General features: G+C 41.0%; 1 protein-coding gene across 2 annotated transcripts in view; it reads right to left on the minus strand.

The window, feature by feature from the left end:
* Dsc3 (desmocollin 3) overlaps positions 1–15,513 on the minus strand; it is a 34,039-nt gene extending 18,526 nt beyond the window's left edge. Inside the window, exons 1-6 of one of the 2 annotated variants that reach the window (NM_001107402.1) lie at positions 15,258–15,513; positions 6,515–6,599; positions 4,645–4,844; positions 3,506–3,625; positions 2,231–2,386; positions 615–759 (exon numbers count right to left, since the gene is read on the minus strand). In NM_001107402.1, the coding sequence (NP_001100872.1) occupies positions 615–759; positions 2,231–2,386; positions 3,506–3,625; positions 4,645–4,844; positions 6,515–6,599; positions 15,258–15,338 (787 nt within the window). In that variant the 5' untranslated portion in view covers positions 15,339–15,513. The remainder of the gene's footprint in view (positions 1–614; positions 760–2,230; positions 2,387–3,505; positions 3,626–4,644; positions 4,845–6,514; positions 6,600–15,257) is intronic. The other variant, XM_063277446.1, reaches the window with a different exon arrangement.
* Positions 15,514–15,776: the final 263 nt, after the last annotated feature.

Genomic DNA, 15,776 nt, shown 5'->3' on the forward strand with positions numbered 1-15,776 from the left:
GCTCTGGGTTCGGTCCCCAGCTCCGAAAAAAAGAACCAAAAAAAAAAAAAAAAAAGCTATATCCTCAGCCTGTGTCATGTAACACTTCTCCACAGCCCCGCTGAAATATCTAAATTACATGTGTTTTTACTGTTCATTCTACCTTGTGATTCTTCTCTGGAGAAACAGGATATGGTAAAGTCACACCATGAGAAAATAAAGTGAAATGCAAATTACAAACAGCGTGCAAATCCTGACTAATAGCTACATCTCATGATGGGCAATTGGTGTCATACTAAACGTGGCAGAAGTTCCTGTAGTCCCTTGTAAGAGATTTGCTGATTACAATAGATGGGAATTGATTAGTGTCTTCTGATAAGTAAATTCTGGATCTGTGTGCCCCATGATAGACGGGCCATGAACACAAAATCCCCAACTGTGTGAGTGAGGTTTGTTGATAGAGTCTTGGGACTTGAAGATGACAGTGGAAATTGTACTCTAGTCTACACACACACACACACACACACACACACACACACACACACACACGAACAAACACACACAAATGCAAACAAAAACAAACAATAAAACTCCCATTGTCTCAAAATTATACACAAAAATAGAAACAACCTTACCAAGTCTACTGCTTTCTGGAACTTCAAAATTGTAAATTGCTTCTGTAAAAAGAGGGTAATTGTCATTTTCATCCTCTACTTTGATGGGCAGGGGGAGAGGTAAATCTGCTGAGTAGCCATCTGCAGTGGATGCATAGGCAATCAACTGTGGGAGAGAGAAAAGCAACATCAGTCAACAGCACGGCACAGGGGAGATGAGACGCCCCATAACCTTCCCTGCAAGTCCTTCAGGAGTCAGCTACCTCAAGTCCTTCAGGAGTCAGCTACCTCAAGTCCTTCAGGAGTCAGCTACCTCAAGTCCTTCAGCAGTCAGCTACCTCAAGTCCTTCAGCAGTCAGCTACCTCAAGTCCTTCAGCAGTCAGCTACCTCAAGTCCTTCAGCAGTCAGCTACCTCAGGTCCTTCAGGAGTCAGCTACCTCAAGTCTTTCAGGAGTCAGCTACCTCAAGTCCTTCAGAAGTCAGCTACCTCGAGTCCTTCAGCAGTCAGCTACCTCAAGTCCTTCAGCAGTCAGCTACCTCAAGTCCTTCAGGAGTCAGCTACCTCATCACTGCTCCACACTGAGAGCCTTACAGCAACTGGTGTTTAGTACTGGGAGAAAACCGCTCTACTTGAGATAAAGAACAGGTTGGAATGTAGGAAAGTTGGAGATGAATTTCCATATGCATTATTAGGGGGCATTGGTTGTTTTTGGGACTCAGATTATAGTCTTTAGTATCTGACATCAGTAAGTTTCATTGGGGAATGGTCATCCCATGGCCGTAGGGGAAAAAAATCCTTCTACATGATATATAAAGTAAAACCTCTCAGTCTTGTCATTTTGGGACTCTTATTGTATGCTTCATAGACTGTGGATTTAAATAGTTCTTATTCCAAAACACATTTACTAATACCCTCCCTGCTCATTAATCAAAGGAAATGTAACACCAGACAGAATTTCTTTCTGCTCAGTGTGTAATCACACCAGGTTGAACAATCTTTAAGCAAAGGCAAAGAATGCCATGTGAGGACACCAGTCAGGTTGGTTCCTCAGCATCTCTTTCGTCTTCTAGAAACAGACCCCTTCTTTCCAGTGGGCAGTCTTCTTGCTGAGCCTCAAGCTTGGCTCAGGACAGCAGAGCACATGCTCTTCTATAATGGAAACCATCTAAACCTGGTTCCCCACCAACTGTACACTTATGTGGTCTTGGCTTCCCGTATTTATTCCTTTAGCTATCAGACATAATCAGAGAATGACATATGCGGGGGGTTGGGGGGGGAAGCAAAAAATCAAGCTAGAGGAGTGGAGGAAGATCACCTGTGGACCCGTCCTGAAGAACTGAAAATGTGTAGTGACCAGAGAAAGTGTCTGGCAAGTTAACCCAAACTCCTAAAACTGTTCTGAGTTTTATGTTCAAGTACAATTGAATGTCATTGTCTCATTTCAGAATTGCCTAACTTAACATAACATAACTTGACATAAAGGTCTGTCAAGCATTCCAACACACAGTGCACGCTATTCTCCTTAGACTTTAAGATGCCCTCTAAGAACAGAATGCAGGAAAAAAAGAGGAGGCGAGGACTCAGAAGACAGACAGTTCATTAATATAGAGCCATATTTATCAGCCAAACACCTACATCAAAAACATCATATTCTTCACGATCCACAGGCCGAGTACAATAAAGATTCCCAGTGTCTCTCTCAATGAAAAACAAATTCAGTGGTTCTTGGTCAACTCCACGCCCGCTTATTGAGTAGAAGATATTGTAGTTCTGAGCTGAATCAGACTGAACCTGAAAGAGAAATACACAGAGGTATACACTTAATGTTTTATATGTATGTATCAGGTATGGGTATGTATGAATGTATGTTTGTATGTATTTTACATGTTTCATCTTAACAACATTTCAGTAGAAAAGAGCAATGTAACTTAGAGTTGTTCAGAGTAAGGCCATGGAACACATATGGAAGCTGGAGAATAACACACCGAAGTTAACTCTCTCCTTTCACAATGTGGATCGCAGGGATAGGACTCAAACACCAGGCTTCGTCCGTGGCAAGCGCCTTTACCACTGATCCATCTTATAGACCCTATCCTGCCTTTTTCCTTATAGCTGAGCCTACAAAGCTGGGAAGCAGGGTACAGCTCTCTCTCACTTGCAGCTAGGAATGGCTACATGAGGTCCAGTCAATGGGACATACACAAAAATGATATGAACAATAAAAATAATATAATGATCAAATATACTAATAAAATAATAATATAAATCATTATGTTGTGATACATCATGTAAACAAAATAATCAATATCCATGAAGATTAGGTTGTGCTCTAGAAGTTGAAGCACACATTCACACTTTTAACATAGGAATAAGCCATTTTAACTATAAAAAGGTGGTCAAGCTAAGCCGGCAGTGCTAACATATATGGAACTCAGGAAGGAGGATCATGTGATTAAGACCAGCCTGGGACACATATTGAGACCTCATACCCCTTGAGCTCTTGGTGCTGTCTTCACACACTAAATCCGATTTTCTGGAGAATGCTTTCACAGGACAAGACTGAGCTAATCCCCCTTGCTAAAGCTGGTACTTTCTAGAATTATAGTGAATTGTAGTTATACCAGGACTTGATTTCTTTTTAGGTCCAGTGCACATGGCACTGTCTACACTAGGTAGTAGATGATATAGGTGTCTGGTAACCATCTCCCAAATGAATGAAATAGAACCATGTGAAGCCAGTAGGTTTCTTACACCATTAGCACTTCAGTTGTTTTCTTACTTTATTCTTTTATATTTTATGAATAACTTTAGTCATGTCTTCTTATTTTCTTAATGCTTAAACATTTACTAAAGCTGAATAAAACAGACTCTCCACTCAGAAGGACCACAATCAGAAGGAAAAAAAACTACCTGTTGAAGAAACAATGGGAAGGGACCCAAGGAATTTTCTTGCATTGAACACGGAATGGGTGCCCATCTCCTCTTGGCTCTTCTGAGGACAGTTTCATTAGTGTGTCTTTTCATCATTACCTGAATTTAAAGGAGAAAATAAAACAATACAGTCATCTGAACCACAGAAGAAAATGCACATCCCTCATTTTCCATGTACACACTTCATCCTATAGAGTAACCACTACCTACCGCCAGGCATCTGATCTTTTATGTTAACTAAAATTAATTTAAATAGAAACATCTATCCTTTTATTGCGCTAGCTACATGCTAAACATCATAGCCATTAACAATGCATCAGTGTACCAGACACTAGAGATTACAGAACACTCTAGAATGTTTCTATCACTGCAAAAAGTTCCACCAGATGTTCTAGAAATGACTATTTTATATCATGTTGTAGCAAAAGGAGACCTTTATTTTCATGATCATTATTAATGACTATTTTATTAAACATTCAATAAAGTGTCAAGCAGTCATTTAATTAGCCTTACCACTAGCTCATTTGCATAGATTAGATATAGGCCAATTGAAATCTTGCACCATTTTGGGACTACATTCATAATGCTGTTTCTCATGAGTGTGTGTTTGCACTAATAAAAATTCTAAAGGCTGTGATAAATAGGTCCCATACAGGAACACAACTGTCACTAGCTAGAAACCAAACCAGACAAAAGCTTCGCAGATGGGGGATATCATTTACATTTGACACCAGAGAAACCAAAGCCAGCATTTGACTGCTATTGAGAAAGATTAAGAAATGAAAGACCAAGTGAGGCAAGAAAACGGAGGGAGAAGGGAAGAAAAATAATAGGGACAAAACAGGACAAGAGAAGAGGAAGGGAGGTTGGGGATTTAGCTAATTGGTAGAGAGCTTGCCTAGCAAGTGCAAAGCCGTGGGTTCAGTCCCCAGCTCCCAGAAAAAAGAAAAAAGGCGGGGATAGGGAGGAGAGGGGACAGAAAGGGGAAGAGGATGGGAGGAGAGGGGAGGGGAAGAGAAAGATGCTATTTCTCTACTGCTCCACTTTGCTATTTTTAAGAAAAGAATTTTGCTGGAAAGACTCCCCATGCTTGAGAATGTCCAATGTGCTTTGCATACCTCCTTCTGGCGCTCCAGGATTACAGTGATCTCTTTCTGTTTCCGCATCTTTGAATCAGAAAGCTGAATGGTAAATGATCTTTTCTCATCAGACAACACAACAGCTCTGGTAGGATAAACTGACCCGTCATCTAGAACTCTGAAGTCAGGATCGCTTGGCATGATACCATCAGCCGAGCTGAGACACTCCTTCAAACTAACTGCCAGCAAAAATTTTCCAGTTGCAGGTGGAGATGTATGCATAAAGAAAACATATATGTTAAAATAATGTTCACCATCATAAAAACCAAGTACTTTGCACTTGAGGAATGCCTTAATAGTCCTCTTTCATTCTTAAAAATAGCAATTTTATTTTAATTAAATTGTTCTTGACTGTATATTTCTATTGAACAAGTTGTTTTAAAAATTAGTATGCTGCTAGTAGGCTTAGGAAAATGATCTTCCACTAAAGAGGTGGACAAATGACTCTCATGACAAAGGTGAGACACACGCCCTCACATGCACCTGAGTAAACACAGTGAAACTTTCCTCAACAATACACTGAGAATGTCTCAAGATGCACCTGCCTTTTAGTCAGAGGATACACATAGATGCATAGAGATCAAAGGAACATATGAGCTGACAGTCAAGTAAGAAAAACTGGTCTCTGAATTCTTCCCATAGTGCTTTTCAAACATTCCATTCCCACAAACACAACTTCTGTGGCCCTCTAGAGGAACATATGTGGCATCTTCCCTATCTGGGAATTTTGCCTCTTAATAAAAGGTAATGATATTTAAGTATCAAAGATCAATTTTTTCCCATCCCATTCTCCATTTGCCTTTATGGAAACCAAACTTATGATGCTCAAACAATGACCTCACCTAAGGTCTCCTTTGCTTTCTGTATATCTTTGCTTTAGCTAAAATCTGTTACGGGTGGGTGGGCTTAACAAAATGATTAATGGTTTACCAGAAGGCAGTGAACATTTAAAGGGCTCTAACAATATATTTCTCTCCTCTTTATATTTTCAACTGAATGATTCCTTCTGGCTTATTCTTCCAGGAACACCATATCTTTCCTTATCTCTTTCTTTTCTTGTTTCCCACAGTAGAAAAAGTGAAATTAACTTGATGAAATTAGCTGAGACAGTTTTGTCAGAAATTGAAAAGACAATATATCTTGGACAAGTATTTTTTTTAAATCATAGTGGTTTCCTCTAATTTCTTCACACCATATATATGCAAAGTTATTCAGTTGCTAGAAGAAAGTAAAATTCAGGCAGGTTCTCAGGTCTCCAATTTAAAATTGCTGACTATTTACAGTTCCTAGGAGAAGGCATTGTTTTGCTTCTGATAATGGTATAATACTTCTCCGGGCAATCAAGATGACTTAGTGAGTAAAGATGCTTGCAACCAAGACCGACACCATGAGTTTGATCCCTGGTGCTCACCGAGTGAAAGGAAATAACAAAATTCCACAGGTTGTCTTCTGATCTACACACATACACACACACACACTCACACGCACCACAGCACAAGTGTGCAAACACACAAACATAAACTAAACCTAGGTTTAAAGTAAAAGAATATCAATGTGTTTCTCTTTAATACACATCTATACTTCTGCAATATCCAAACCCCAGGATACTAAAAGTATGATATTTTTAAAGTGTTAAAAGATTAATGACTACAAAATCAGGGCTTGAAAACTCACAGTAAAATTAAGCACTTAATTCAACAGCTACAAGACAAAATGTATATTTGAAATACTACTGAATTGTCTCTATTTCCAGGACCAGCTGCAGGGTGCCTAGACACCCCACGTTCACTCCTGGCAAACTAAGAACATTATAAGTCTGTTTCAGAGAGGATGTTCAGGAAGTTCTCACCTCTTCCGATGATCTTGTCTGCCTCTAGTGTTGAAGGTACATAAAAGGTCACATCTTTACAGGCTTCACCAACAAAACTGAAGACCTAGAAAATTTTAAATGTCACATTAGTTCATCTTAGAATAGGAAAGAAATTACAGGACCATTTCAGTACATGAAGAACAGGCAACTGACAAGCTCCTACCTGCAATTTATAAAAACGGCCTCAGTGTTTTGGTGACAGACTAGCGTGGGCTTAACAAAGAGTGTCTGTGTTCAACTGACAACTAACTTCAGCAAGTGAGGAAGACTAAATATTCTTCTCGGTTATTGGAAATAAGACAATCATACCTGCCCCTGCCACTTCTATCAGAGCGTCTAACCTGGGCACTTACACAAGAAAATTAATTGATGTAGATATACGAATTGATTAGAAAAGAAGAAATAAAACTGAATTCATAGAAATATATACAAAATTCATGTATATATACAAAAACAAGGATTACACAATTTTCGCTCTAGCAACAAAACAAGCAAATGAGTTAAGAAAGGATGTAGAAAATAAAATGTACATACAAAAGTGGGTGGCTTGGGTCACCAAGACAGCTCAGTGGGTGTCCGAACCACCAACATGCAGGCCACCAAAGCTGAAGATCTGAGTTCAATACCCACAACCCACTTGGTGAGAGGAGAGAACTGACACCCATCAACATTTTCGTTGACCTTCACAAACATACCATGCTACACACACACATACACGTATGCACACACCAAATAAACAAATACTATAAGTAGGTTGCATTCCTATAAACTAGCAATAGAGGAGAGAGAGAGAGAGAGAGAGAGAGAGAGAGAGAGAGAGAGAGAGAGAGAGAGAGCGCACTTTGGAATACATTTGCCAAAGAAATACAAGATCAGACCTGTTTGGAGGGTTGAAATAACCTTTCACAGGGGTCCCCAAAACCATAAGAAAATACAGATATTTGCATTACAATTAGTAACAGTAACCAAACTACAGCTATGGAGTAACAACAAAAATAATTTTATGGTTGGGGTCACCGCAACATGAGGAAGTGTATTAAAAAGTCACAACATTTAGAAGGTTGAAAACCACAGATCTGGTTGGAAGGAACCTTAACCGAGCTCATTCACCATCATATCTACAACTGTTAATTTTATGGTACCCTGATAATGGTGAAGGAGGATTTGATCCACAAAGCCCCCATGCAATAAGTGACGTTTCACTCAAAGTTTATGTAACATGCTCTGCTGATCACAAAGATTCTTCATCTTCTGCTATCTAAATAAACAGACTCGATCTGATCTAAAACATGGATAAACCCATCAACATTACACCCATCAGATACAGTAGAGGCAGTGTTTATATATGATTTCATTCTAAGCAGTATTCCCAAGAGGCAACTATGTAGAGAGACTGAGAGAGTGCTGATTGCCTATACAGCGGGAAGAAAGAGGAAGTGACTAGAAATGAGCTCAAGGCTTCTTGGCAAAGTTGTGGAAATGCTCCAGAGCTAAAACATGGTCATCACTGTATACTCTACATTTTCTGAAATTCTCTGAATTGTGAGCTTCAGAGCATGCAGTTTTGTTTCAGACAAGACCACAGCAAGTCTGTTAGAAATAAAACAAGTTACACCATTGTTCTTGTCATCTTTCTACACTTCCATCTCTACCTCTTTCAGATCAGCCAACTCATATACACAACCTAGAGAAAATATTGAAATAACCATGAGGAGGGATTTTCTGCCCTAATGTAATCAAATAGGCCAGTATACAGATTTAAGAGTTAACTCGTGTTAATGTAACAGTGTGTATAGACATAAAAGATCAAAAGCCGCATTCTAACATTGACATTTTTAATATAATTTTATCATTCCTCTATATTCATGGTTATTTATATTGGTTTCAGTTTTCTGTTCTAAGACAATAAGCTGAGCATCCCTTAAAGGTGTCAGGGATTAAAACATGTAAATATGATCCCGTCAGACAAAGCACTGTGCTCTTAGAACATCCTTACGTCTCACTGGCCATTGGTGAATTCTTTCCAAGTCTTCCTGTTTGTGGAGCTGGAACACTGATGTGCATGCCTCAGACTTTCTTACAATCCTTTTGGTTCCTTTTTAACATATTAATCTGATGACTGTCTCATTTGCATCCTAAGATTTATTTTTCACCTAGGGCGCCATTTGCCTTGTATTGCAGCACTCAGTTCTCCTCTTCCTCTTCAATACTGCTCAAGGCATTTACTTTGCAGCCCTGGCTGCCCTGAAATTCACTGTTGACAAGATTCTCTTCACACTAACAGAGATGGACCGGCCTCTGCTTCCACAATGCTGGAACTAAAGCCATGCGGTAGTCCACTCAGCTTGGTTTAGTGCTTTTTAATTGTGGGTTTTCTTAGCTGCAAGAGTACTATTTGACACAGTTTCTGGCATTTTCTGATATAAATGCTTACAGTTTTAAGATAAACAATTTTGTTATTTCTCTTGCATTTGCAAACAATTACATTAATAATTCCTTCTGGTTTAGGCTTAACATGACCATTAGCGATTAGGAGCTATTAAGCTCCTAATCTGTCATAAGCATGTATACAACATTTTCTCCTAAAATTGTACAAACCACTTCTAACTTACAAGCCTCCATCTATGTGGGGTATATCCTCATCTCCTGCTGCAGAGACTGGCACAGATGGCGCCTTCCCAATGACTCTCCCTTCTCAGCTCATGGTGTTACATGACACTAAGCCAACTGTGTACTAACCCTACATGCAGACCCTTCTCGGCTTTTTGCCGGGCTCTCTCCACACACATCCATCTCCCCTCCACTGCCCTACCATTTTAGTCAGTACAGCTTCATATCCAACTTTGGTATCTGTGATGGAAGCCCCGGAACCTTTACCACCTTCCTTTAAAGAAAGCAGTTTTAGCTTCCAACTCTTTCGAAGGACCTTTAGGATCAGCAGACCATGTTTCATAAACTTTAAATGAAACTTCTCTTATAATTTTAAAAGACTTTCCCATGGTAGGACTCCTAAGCACGATGGTCACAGTGCTCCCATTAGTCTGTGAGTTATACTACGCCATTTGAAGAAGCATCCGGAGTTTGCTGGGAAGTTCTTTCAGGATTTGTAGGGGTTGTTGTTGCTCGTGTTGCTGTTGTCTTTATTTACTGCCTTTTGCCATTTGAAATGAAGTTTCTTGTAGCTCCAATTAGCCTGGAATCCACTTTGTAACCCAGAATGATCTTCCCTCTCTATACCCAGTGTCCTGAGATTGCAGGTGAGAACCACCACGTCATCTAGCTAGGATAATTTTACAGACATCAATGACACTACCACCGAAAATAGGATTCTTCTTCATCTGCATTATCTGTCTGTTGTCAACCTATATGGAAGGAACTTACTGACTTTAGTTACAATACTGTGGTTGCCTGATCCTCCGCAAAGCTGGTCCTATGTCTGGAACAACATCCATTGGAATTATTCCCTTTCACTCCTTCCCGTGCCCCTACTACCATTTTCTTTATATATCTTATGTTTATTTGGGCTTCCAGTAGAACATGCAAAAGAAACAACTCCAGTAATCGAGTGTCTTTCTTTCTAAGCCTAGAGAGAATGTTCACCATTTTACTGTAACTTATGAGGCTTTTTAACTTTTATTCACTACATTCAACCATTCATTATTTTCTTTTTAAACTTTTAAAAATTAGTTGTATAAATGTGTGTCTGTATGTGTGTGCGTGCGTGTGTGTGTGTGTGTGTGTGTGTGTGTAAATTCCCATGGAGCCCAGAAGAGGTCATCAGATCTTCTAGAACAAGACAGTTAATTGCAAATCAGGAAAAATGGTCCCTAGAAACCTTATTTGGATCCTCTGCAACAGCAGTACATGCTCTTAACCATCAAGCTATATCTCTCCTACCCCAATTCATTTTTATTAAGTATAATTTCATTAAGTTAAGAAAGTCCATTCTCATGTAACAAAATTGTTAAGCATTCCTTTAAATAATACATTTACACTGGCCACTTCGCTTATTTTGAAATGGTACAGTTTTATTCTGCTAACAACACATCATTAGCCCATTAAAGAGCAATGATCGATTTCCCCCTTTCCTGAGGCAATCCTTTCTTTTTTTTTTAAATATCTATGAAGAGGAGATTTTATTCTAAACATAGATGCATCAAACACTGGCATAACAATAGAAAAGTCATCTCTTGGAAAATAAACAGAAGTAACTGAGTTGAATGGCATGACATTAAATGGCCCTAACAGACACCCACAGAACACGCTATGCAAGCACTTCAGAACGCACATTCTTCTCAGCAGAGCATCCGTGGAGCATCCATGAAACACACCGAGGTTTATGGAGACTGGACAACGTTCTACTGAGCAAGGAATTAGCCATATTAGGAATTAAGAAGGTAAATTTAAAATCTCTAGGATGGAATGAAAATAAAAATACAACATGCTAGATATTTTGTATAAAATTAAAGCAATAGCAGGAAAGAAGCCAATAGCTATAGGTACCTATATTGAAAACAGTCACAAAGACCTCAAGTAACTTAACGATGCCTTTTAGGGCGAGGCAATCCTTCTTGAGACATAGCTTTTAGCTACACTGTGGGTTTTGCTGGTTGCTATGTATTTCATAGTTTCCCATACATGATGTCTATGATGATGTCAGACTATTTTCTCTCTTCACAGGGTCCTCATTAACAGGGCTAAGCAGAGTCCACGTCTTTTCTCAGAATTCTGTTCTGTATAATTCTGAGAGAACTCTATTCTTACTAGTCTGCCCAAGGTGAAGGAGAACAGAGTGTTTGGGTCCCTCCACGCTGGACTACTGGAATTCAGTGTCCAGAGCACATGTGGTGAAAGGAAAGAGGAAGAAACGGGAGGGAGGGAAGGAAGGTAATACATTTTAAAGTACAACATACAAAAAAAGTTACTTATAAAATCGATTAATTGATTGACAACTTGAATTTAAAGAAAAACCTTTAAAAGAAGTGATCTCAAGAGTAACCTCAAATATCTGATTTGGGAAAAGAGTTTAAATATCCTTAAAACATTTGTTTTTTGGTTTTTTTTTACAGTATATATTTTTTACTTGTGAAGTGATTGTCCAACTCTCAGAAATATCATTAAATTCTGATTTAAAGATATAATGTCAGATCGATAGAGACTAAAGAAGCTGTCTGCAATTGTTTCATTTTTGAACAGTTCCGTTTTGTGAGCGCAACACAGAAAATAGACTTCCTCGATGCACCTTTCCCTACCGAAGACAAAAGCAGCTACCAAATGGGATTGGGTGTGGCTCAGCTGTACAGCGTGTGTTCCACAGGCCTGCACTCCCTAGCCAGAGACACAGAAGGAAAATGGCGACTAATGCCTTGTCTGAGCCGAGCCAGTGAATGACACTGAAGTTTAAACCTTTCCTTTCTCCTGTGGACACTGCTCCTCTACAGAACAGAAACACTAGCATTCGAATTCTTACTGCCTCAAGGATAAATGCTGTGACCTACCACTCTGCGGTCACAGTAATTAGATGATTCTAAGACATTTTCTTCCAACAGAACTCTTTTTAAGACGGGAATTCAGGTTCAGTGAGAAGTGTGACTAACCACAGGTCTCCAGGGATGCCTTATATGGAGGACATCGGGTATGAAGAATACAACAGGCTTAAGAAATGTGCATAGCCTTGTATTTATTCCATTGTCAAAAGTTGCTCTGAGACACAGTCATTTCAAGATGACGATCAACAATCTCTTTTAAAACGTGACAATTAACAAGTATGAGGCCCGGGGTTCACTGGGAAAGCATGGAAAAGGCTAGCTGAAAATGAATCAGTCTACATACATGTTAAAAGTCTGGTTTTTTTTTCTTTCTTTTATTGGAGTGTAGAATCTGACTATGCAGCCTCGGAGGCCTAAAGTTTGCTGTGTAGACCAGGCTTTGTAGACTAGCCATCTTCTCAAGTCTGCCTAGAGGGTGCTGTCATTAAGGACACATGCTGCTATGCCTGACTTAAACTCTGGCTTCCATATAACGAGGCTTTAAACTAAAACTGTGTTTCCTTTACTTACTTTGTTTTAATCGTCTTTCATTCACGAGTCAATAAATAACCTAAGAAGATGGAAAGCATGTTTATCAACATCTGGTGCAAATACGTTTATACACACCAGGGAAGGAAAGTAGAGAATCAGAGGGGTGTGCTAAAAAAGGAGTCCTTTAAGGAAAATGGCAGACTATCTCCACACACATACCACTTATCAATTACAGAAGCTAATGAGACTTCAAACACAGACTCAATGTGGAGAACAGCCCGAGACGTAAGGGTTAATAATCCCATTACCTGAGACATGCAGAAAACAGTTCATCTGATGTTTCCTGATAATCTCTTGTCACTTTAGAAGGGGAAGACACTCTAAAAGTAATGCTTAAGAACCTTCATTAGTAGTGAGATAGTTGGTTTTCTCTTGTTTTGTTTTCCTAATTTGCCTCCTCCTCCCTGGCTGTACTGGGGTGGGGGTGGGGGTAGTTCAGAGTCTGGGTGGGAAACGATGCAGAAGCCTGACAGTTGGAAAGATTCCTCCACAGGCCAACAGCTGCGGAGACGACTGCTGGAGAGGTGCAGAGTCTTGACTTGAGCTAGACTTGCATTGAAAAGTCCTCCATAAAGCAGGTCACACTGTCGTTGAAGTTCCATGATTACCCTTTATGGAATTAAAGATGTTTCTAAAATTCCCCTGTTAATATTATGCTCAAAGGCTGCTGAGTCAAAAAAAAAAATGGCAGTCACGAAATTTAACAGTTTTGTAAGCTGGAAGCCTCTGTTGAGACAAACGACCAGTCTGTGTACAGGCTCTGATTTCAGAGTCTGAGTTCAAACTCTGGGCAACCCCTTTGTTTCTTTGTTTCTTTTGTTCATATATTACAACCTGAACACAGTTTCCCCTCCCTCCTCACCTCACTTCTCCCTTAGATCCACTCCTGTTTCTCTTCAGAAAAGAGCAGGGCTCACAGGGATCTCAACTAAATACAGCAATCAAGTTACAATAAGACGAGGCATGCAACTCATATAAGGCTAAAGAAGGCAACCCCGTAGGAAGAAAAGGGTTCCCAAAGCAGGCAAAAGTCAGAAACATCCCCCATACCCACGGCCATCCCGTTTTAATAACCCTGAGAGAGCACGCCATGGAGCTTCGTTGATTCACTTGTTTTGACTTGCATGCACCTTCCAGCCTGGATACAAGGGGACCCCAATCCATAGTCCCCTTGCTAATAGTGCCTTGTCTTCTTTGACCTCCCAACTAATAACCTAAGTCCTGAGAACAAAACACAGAGTCTGTTCTCAGTTCCTAATTCCTTACTCAATGAAAATGTAAAATACCAACGTCATATTTTTAAATGAAAATGTTGGACATTCATCTGTACGTATCTATTCTGGAAGAATATAGCATTTGAGGGTCTCATTTACAGTCACTCAAAACCCCAACTCTTAGTGTTTCAGGGCAGATTACTGGGCATATTTATAATTTTTCTGGCTCACAGATGTGTTTCAGATCATGAATATCAGTCTGATTTAAAGAGGGGATAAACTTGGGACCACCTGCCAGTTAACCCAGAACCAGCTAAGGTGGTTCCTCTGTGTAATGCCAGACAGAGAAGGTGGACATCAGAGGATCAGGGGGGCAAAGCCATCCTTAGCTACATAGCTAGTTCCAGGTTAGTCTGAGCTACTTTCAAATAAACAAGGTTCTGAATAGCACAGTGGACCAACTCCCTAGTCAGATAGGACCTTCTGGCTCCCTGAACCTCTTGCCTGTCTTTGGAGCCTCAAAGTGGTAATGTCCTCAGCCATTTCGTGTGTGTCACTCATGCTATCTTGGACAGGTCTGAAGTTTTATAGGTTGCCATGTTGTCAGAATTCCTAATTTTCCACATCTGCTCTTCATGGCTCTAGAAAACTGTCCTTAACGTCTTTTCCAGGAAGATCACAAGCTCGTCTCTGGGTTTGGAGAACACAGGAGATTCGATGATACGTTCTACATAGGAGCAGTGCCTCCACAGAGCCCGGCTGAAAACCCCAATCACATCTTTCCGTCAGCCTATCAATTCTGCGACTCTAGTCCCATTGTCTCCTCATGGACCTCCGGTGCAACCCTTCAGCAGCCTTCCCACACACCAAGCTCTCTGGCACACAGGGCATAGGTGAGCAAGCAGGCGTGGGGATGGCAGCTTGGCCAGCCTTTAAAGTAATCTTTTAAGAGGGGCATAGCTGAGAACACCATTTCTCAGAGACAGCCCCAAGACAACATCCAGAGACACAGCTTTAGCGCTGGGCTCAATACACATCCAGGGAAAGGAAGTCACTTGAGTTTCACCACATTAACCCTGTACTAAGTCGAGGCTCCTAAATACCCTCCCCCAAAACACACACACACACACACACAGAGAGAGAGAGAGAGAGAGAGAGAGAGAGAGAGAGAGAGAGAGAGAGAGAGCTTCCTTGCTTTCAACTCACACCAGTGTGCAGAAGCTAGAGGACAACTCCTAATTCAGAAATCACCTCATATAACTTTTCGCCTCTCATTCCTCCATACCGACCTTGAACCACGCAAGAAATGAACAGACACTCAACCCATTGCTTATAGCCATACTGAGCCACTGGCAGAGACCAAGGAGGATCCACCTTTTCCCCTTCCCCATCTAGGTCCTCATTCTATAGCACTCGCGAGAAGCTCACCCAGAGGGTCAGCAGGAACTTCGTGAATGGTGCCCTGTACGGCAGGCTCCGGAGCTCAGGGACCGCCATCGCCATCGCCATCGTTCGGTGCTGCCTCAGGAGGACGCAGGCGGGCACCAAGTAAGGACTCTAAGAGCCAGGGCACAGGAGGTTTTCCACAGCAGCTTGTCTAGAAGTTGTTCTGGCCTCTCTCAAGCTTCTTTGCCTAGAAGCATGTTCTCGCCTGAAACTGGATTGGACTAAGGAGACGCTCAGTGGCCCCTCCTAGTTATTTCTCAAGTTTTATCACCTCCGGGCCGCCTTGGAGCTGCCTGAGCCTGCCCTGAGCTCCCAGCGGCAGCCAGGGAGCTCACTCCCCGGGAAAGCGGTCCCTGGTCCACCCTTTGCCAGCTCTCCCACACCCCTTTTTTGCCCCGCGGGGTTGCCGCCCAACCCTACCCGCGTCCCTTTCGCTGACACTGTGCTGAGCATCCCCACTACCGAACCCGGAGCCGCCTGTTCTGACTCTGCCCTGAGTGC

Source organism: Rattus norvegicus, chromosome 18 (genome assembly GCF_036323735.1).
Source record: "Rattus norvegicus strain BN/NHsdMcwi chromosome 18, GRCr8, whole genome shotgun sequence".
NCBI lineage: Eukaryota > Metazoa > Chordata > Mammalia > Rodentia > Muridae > Rattus > Rattus norvegicus.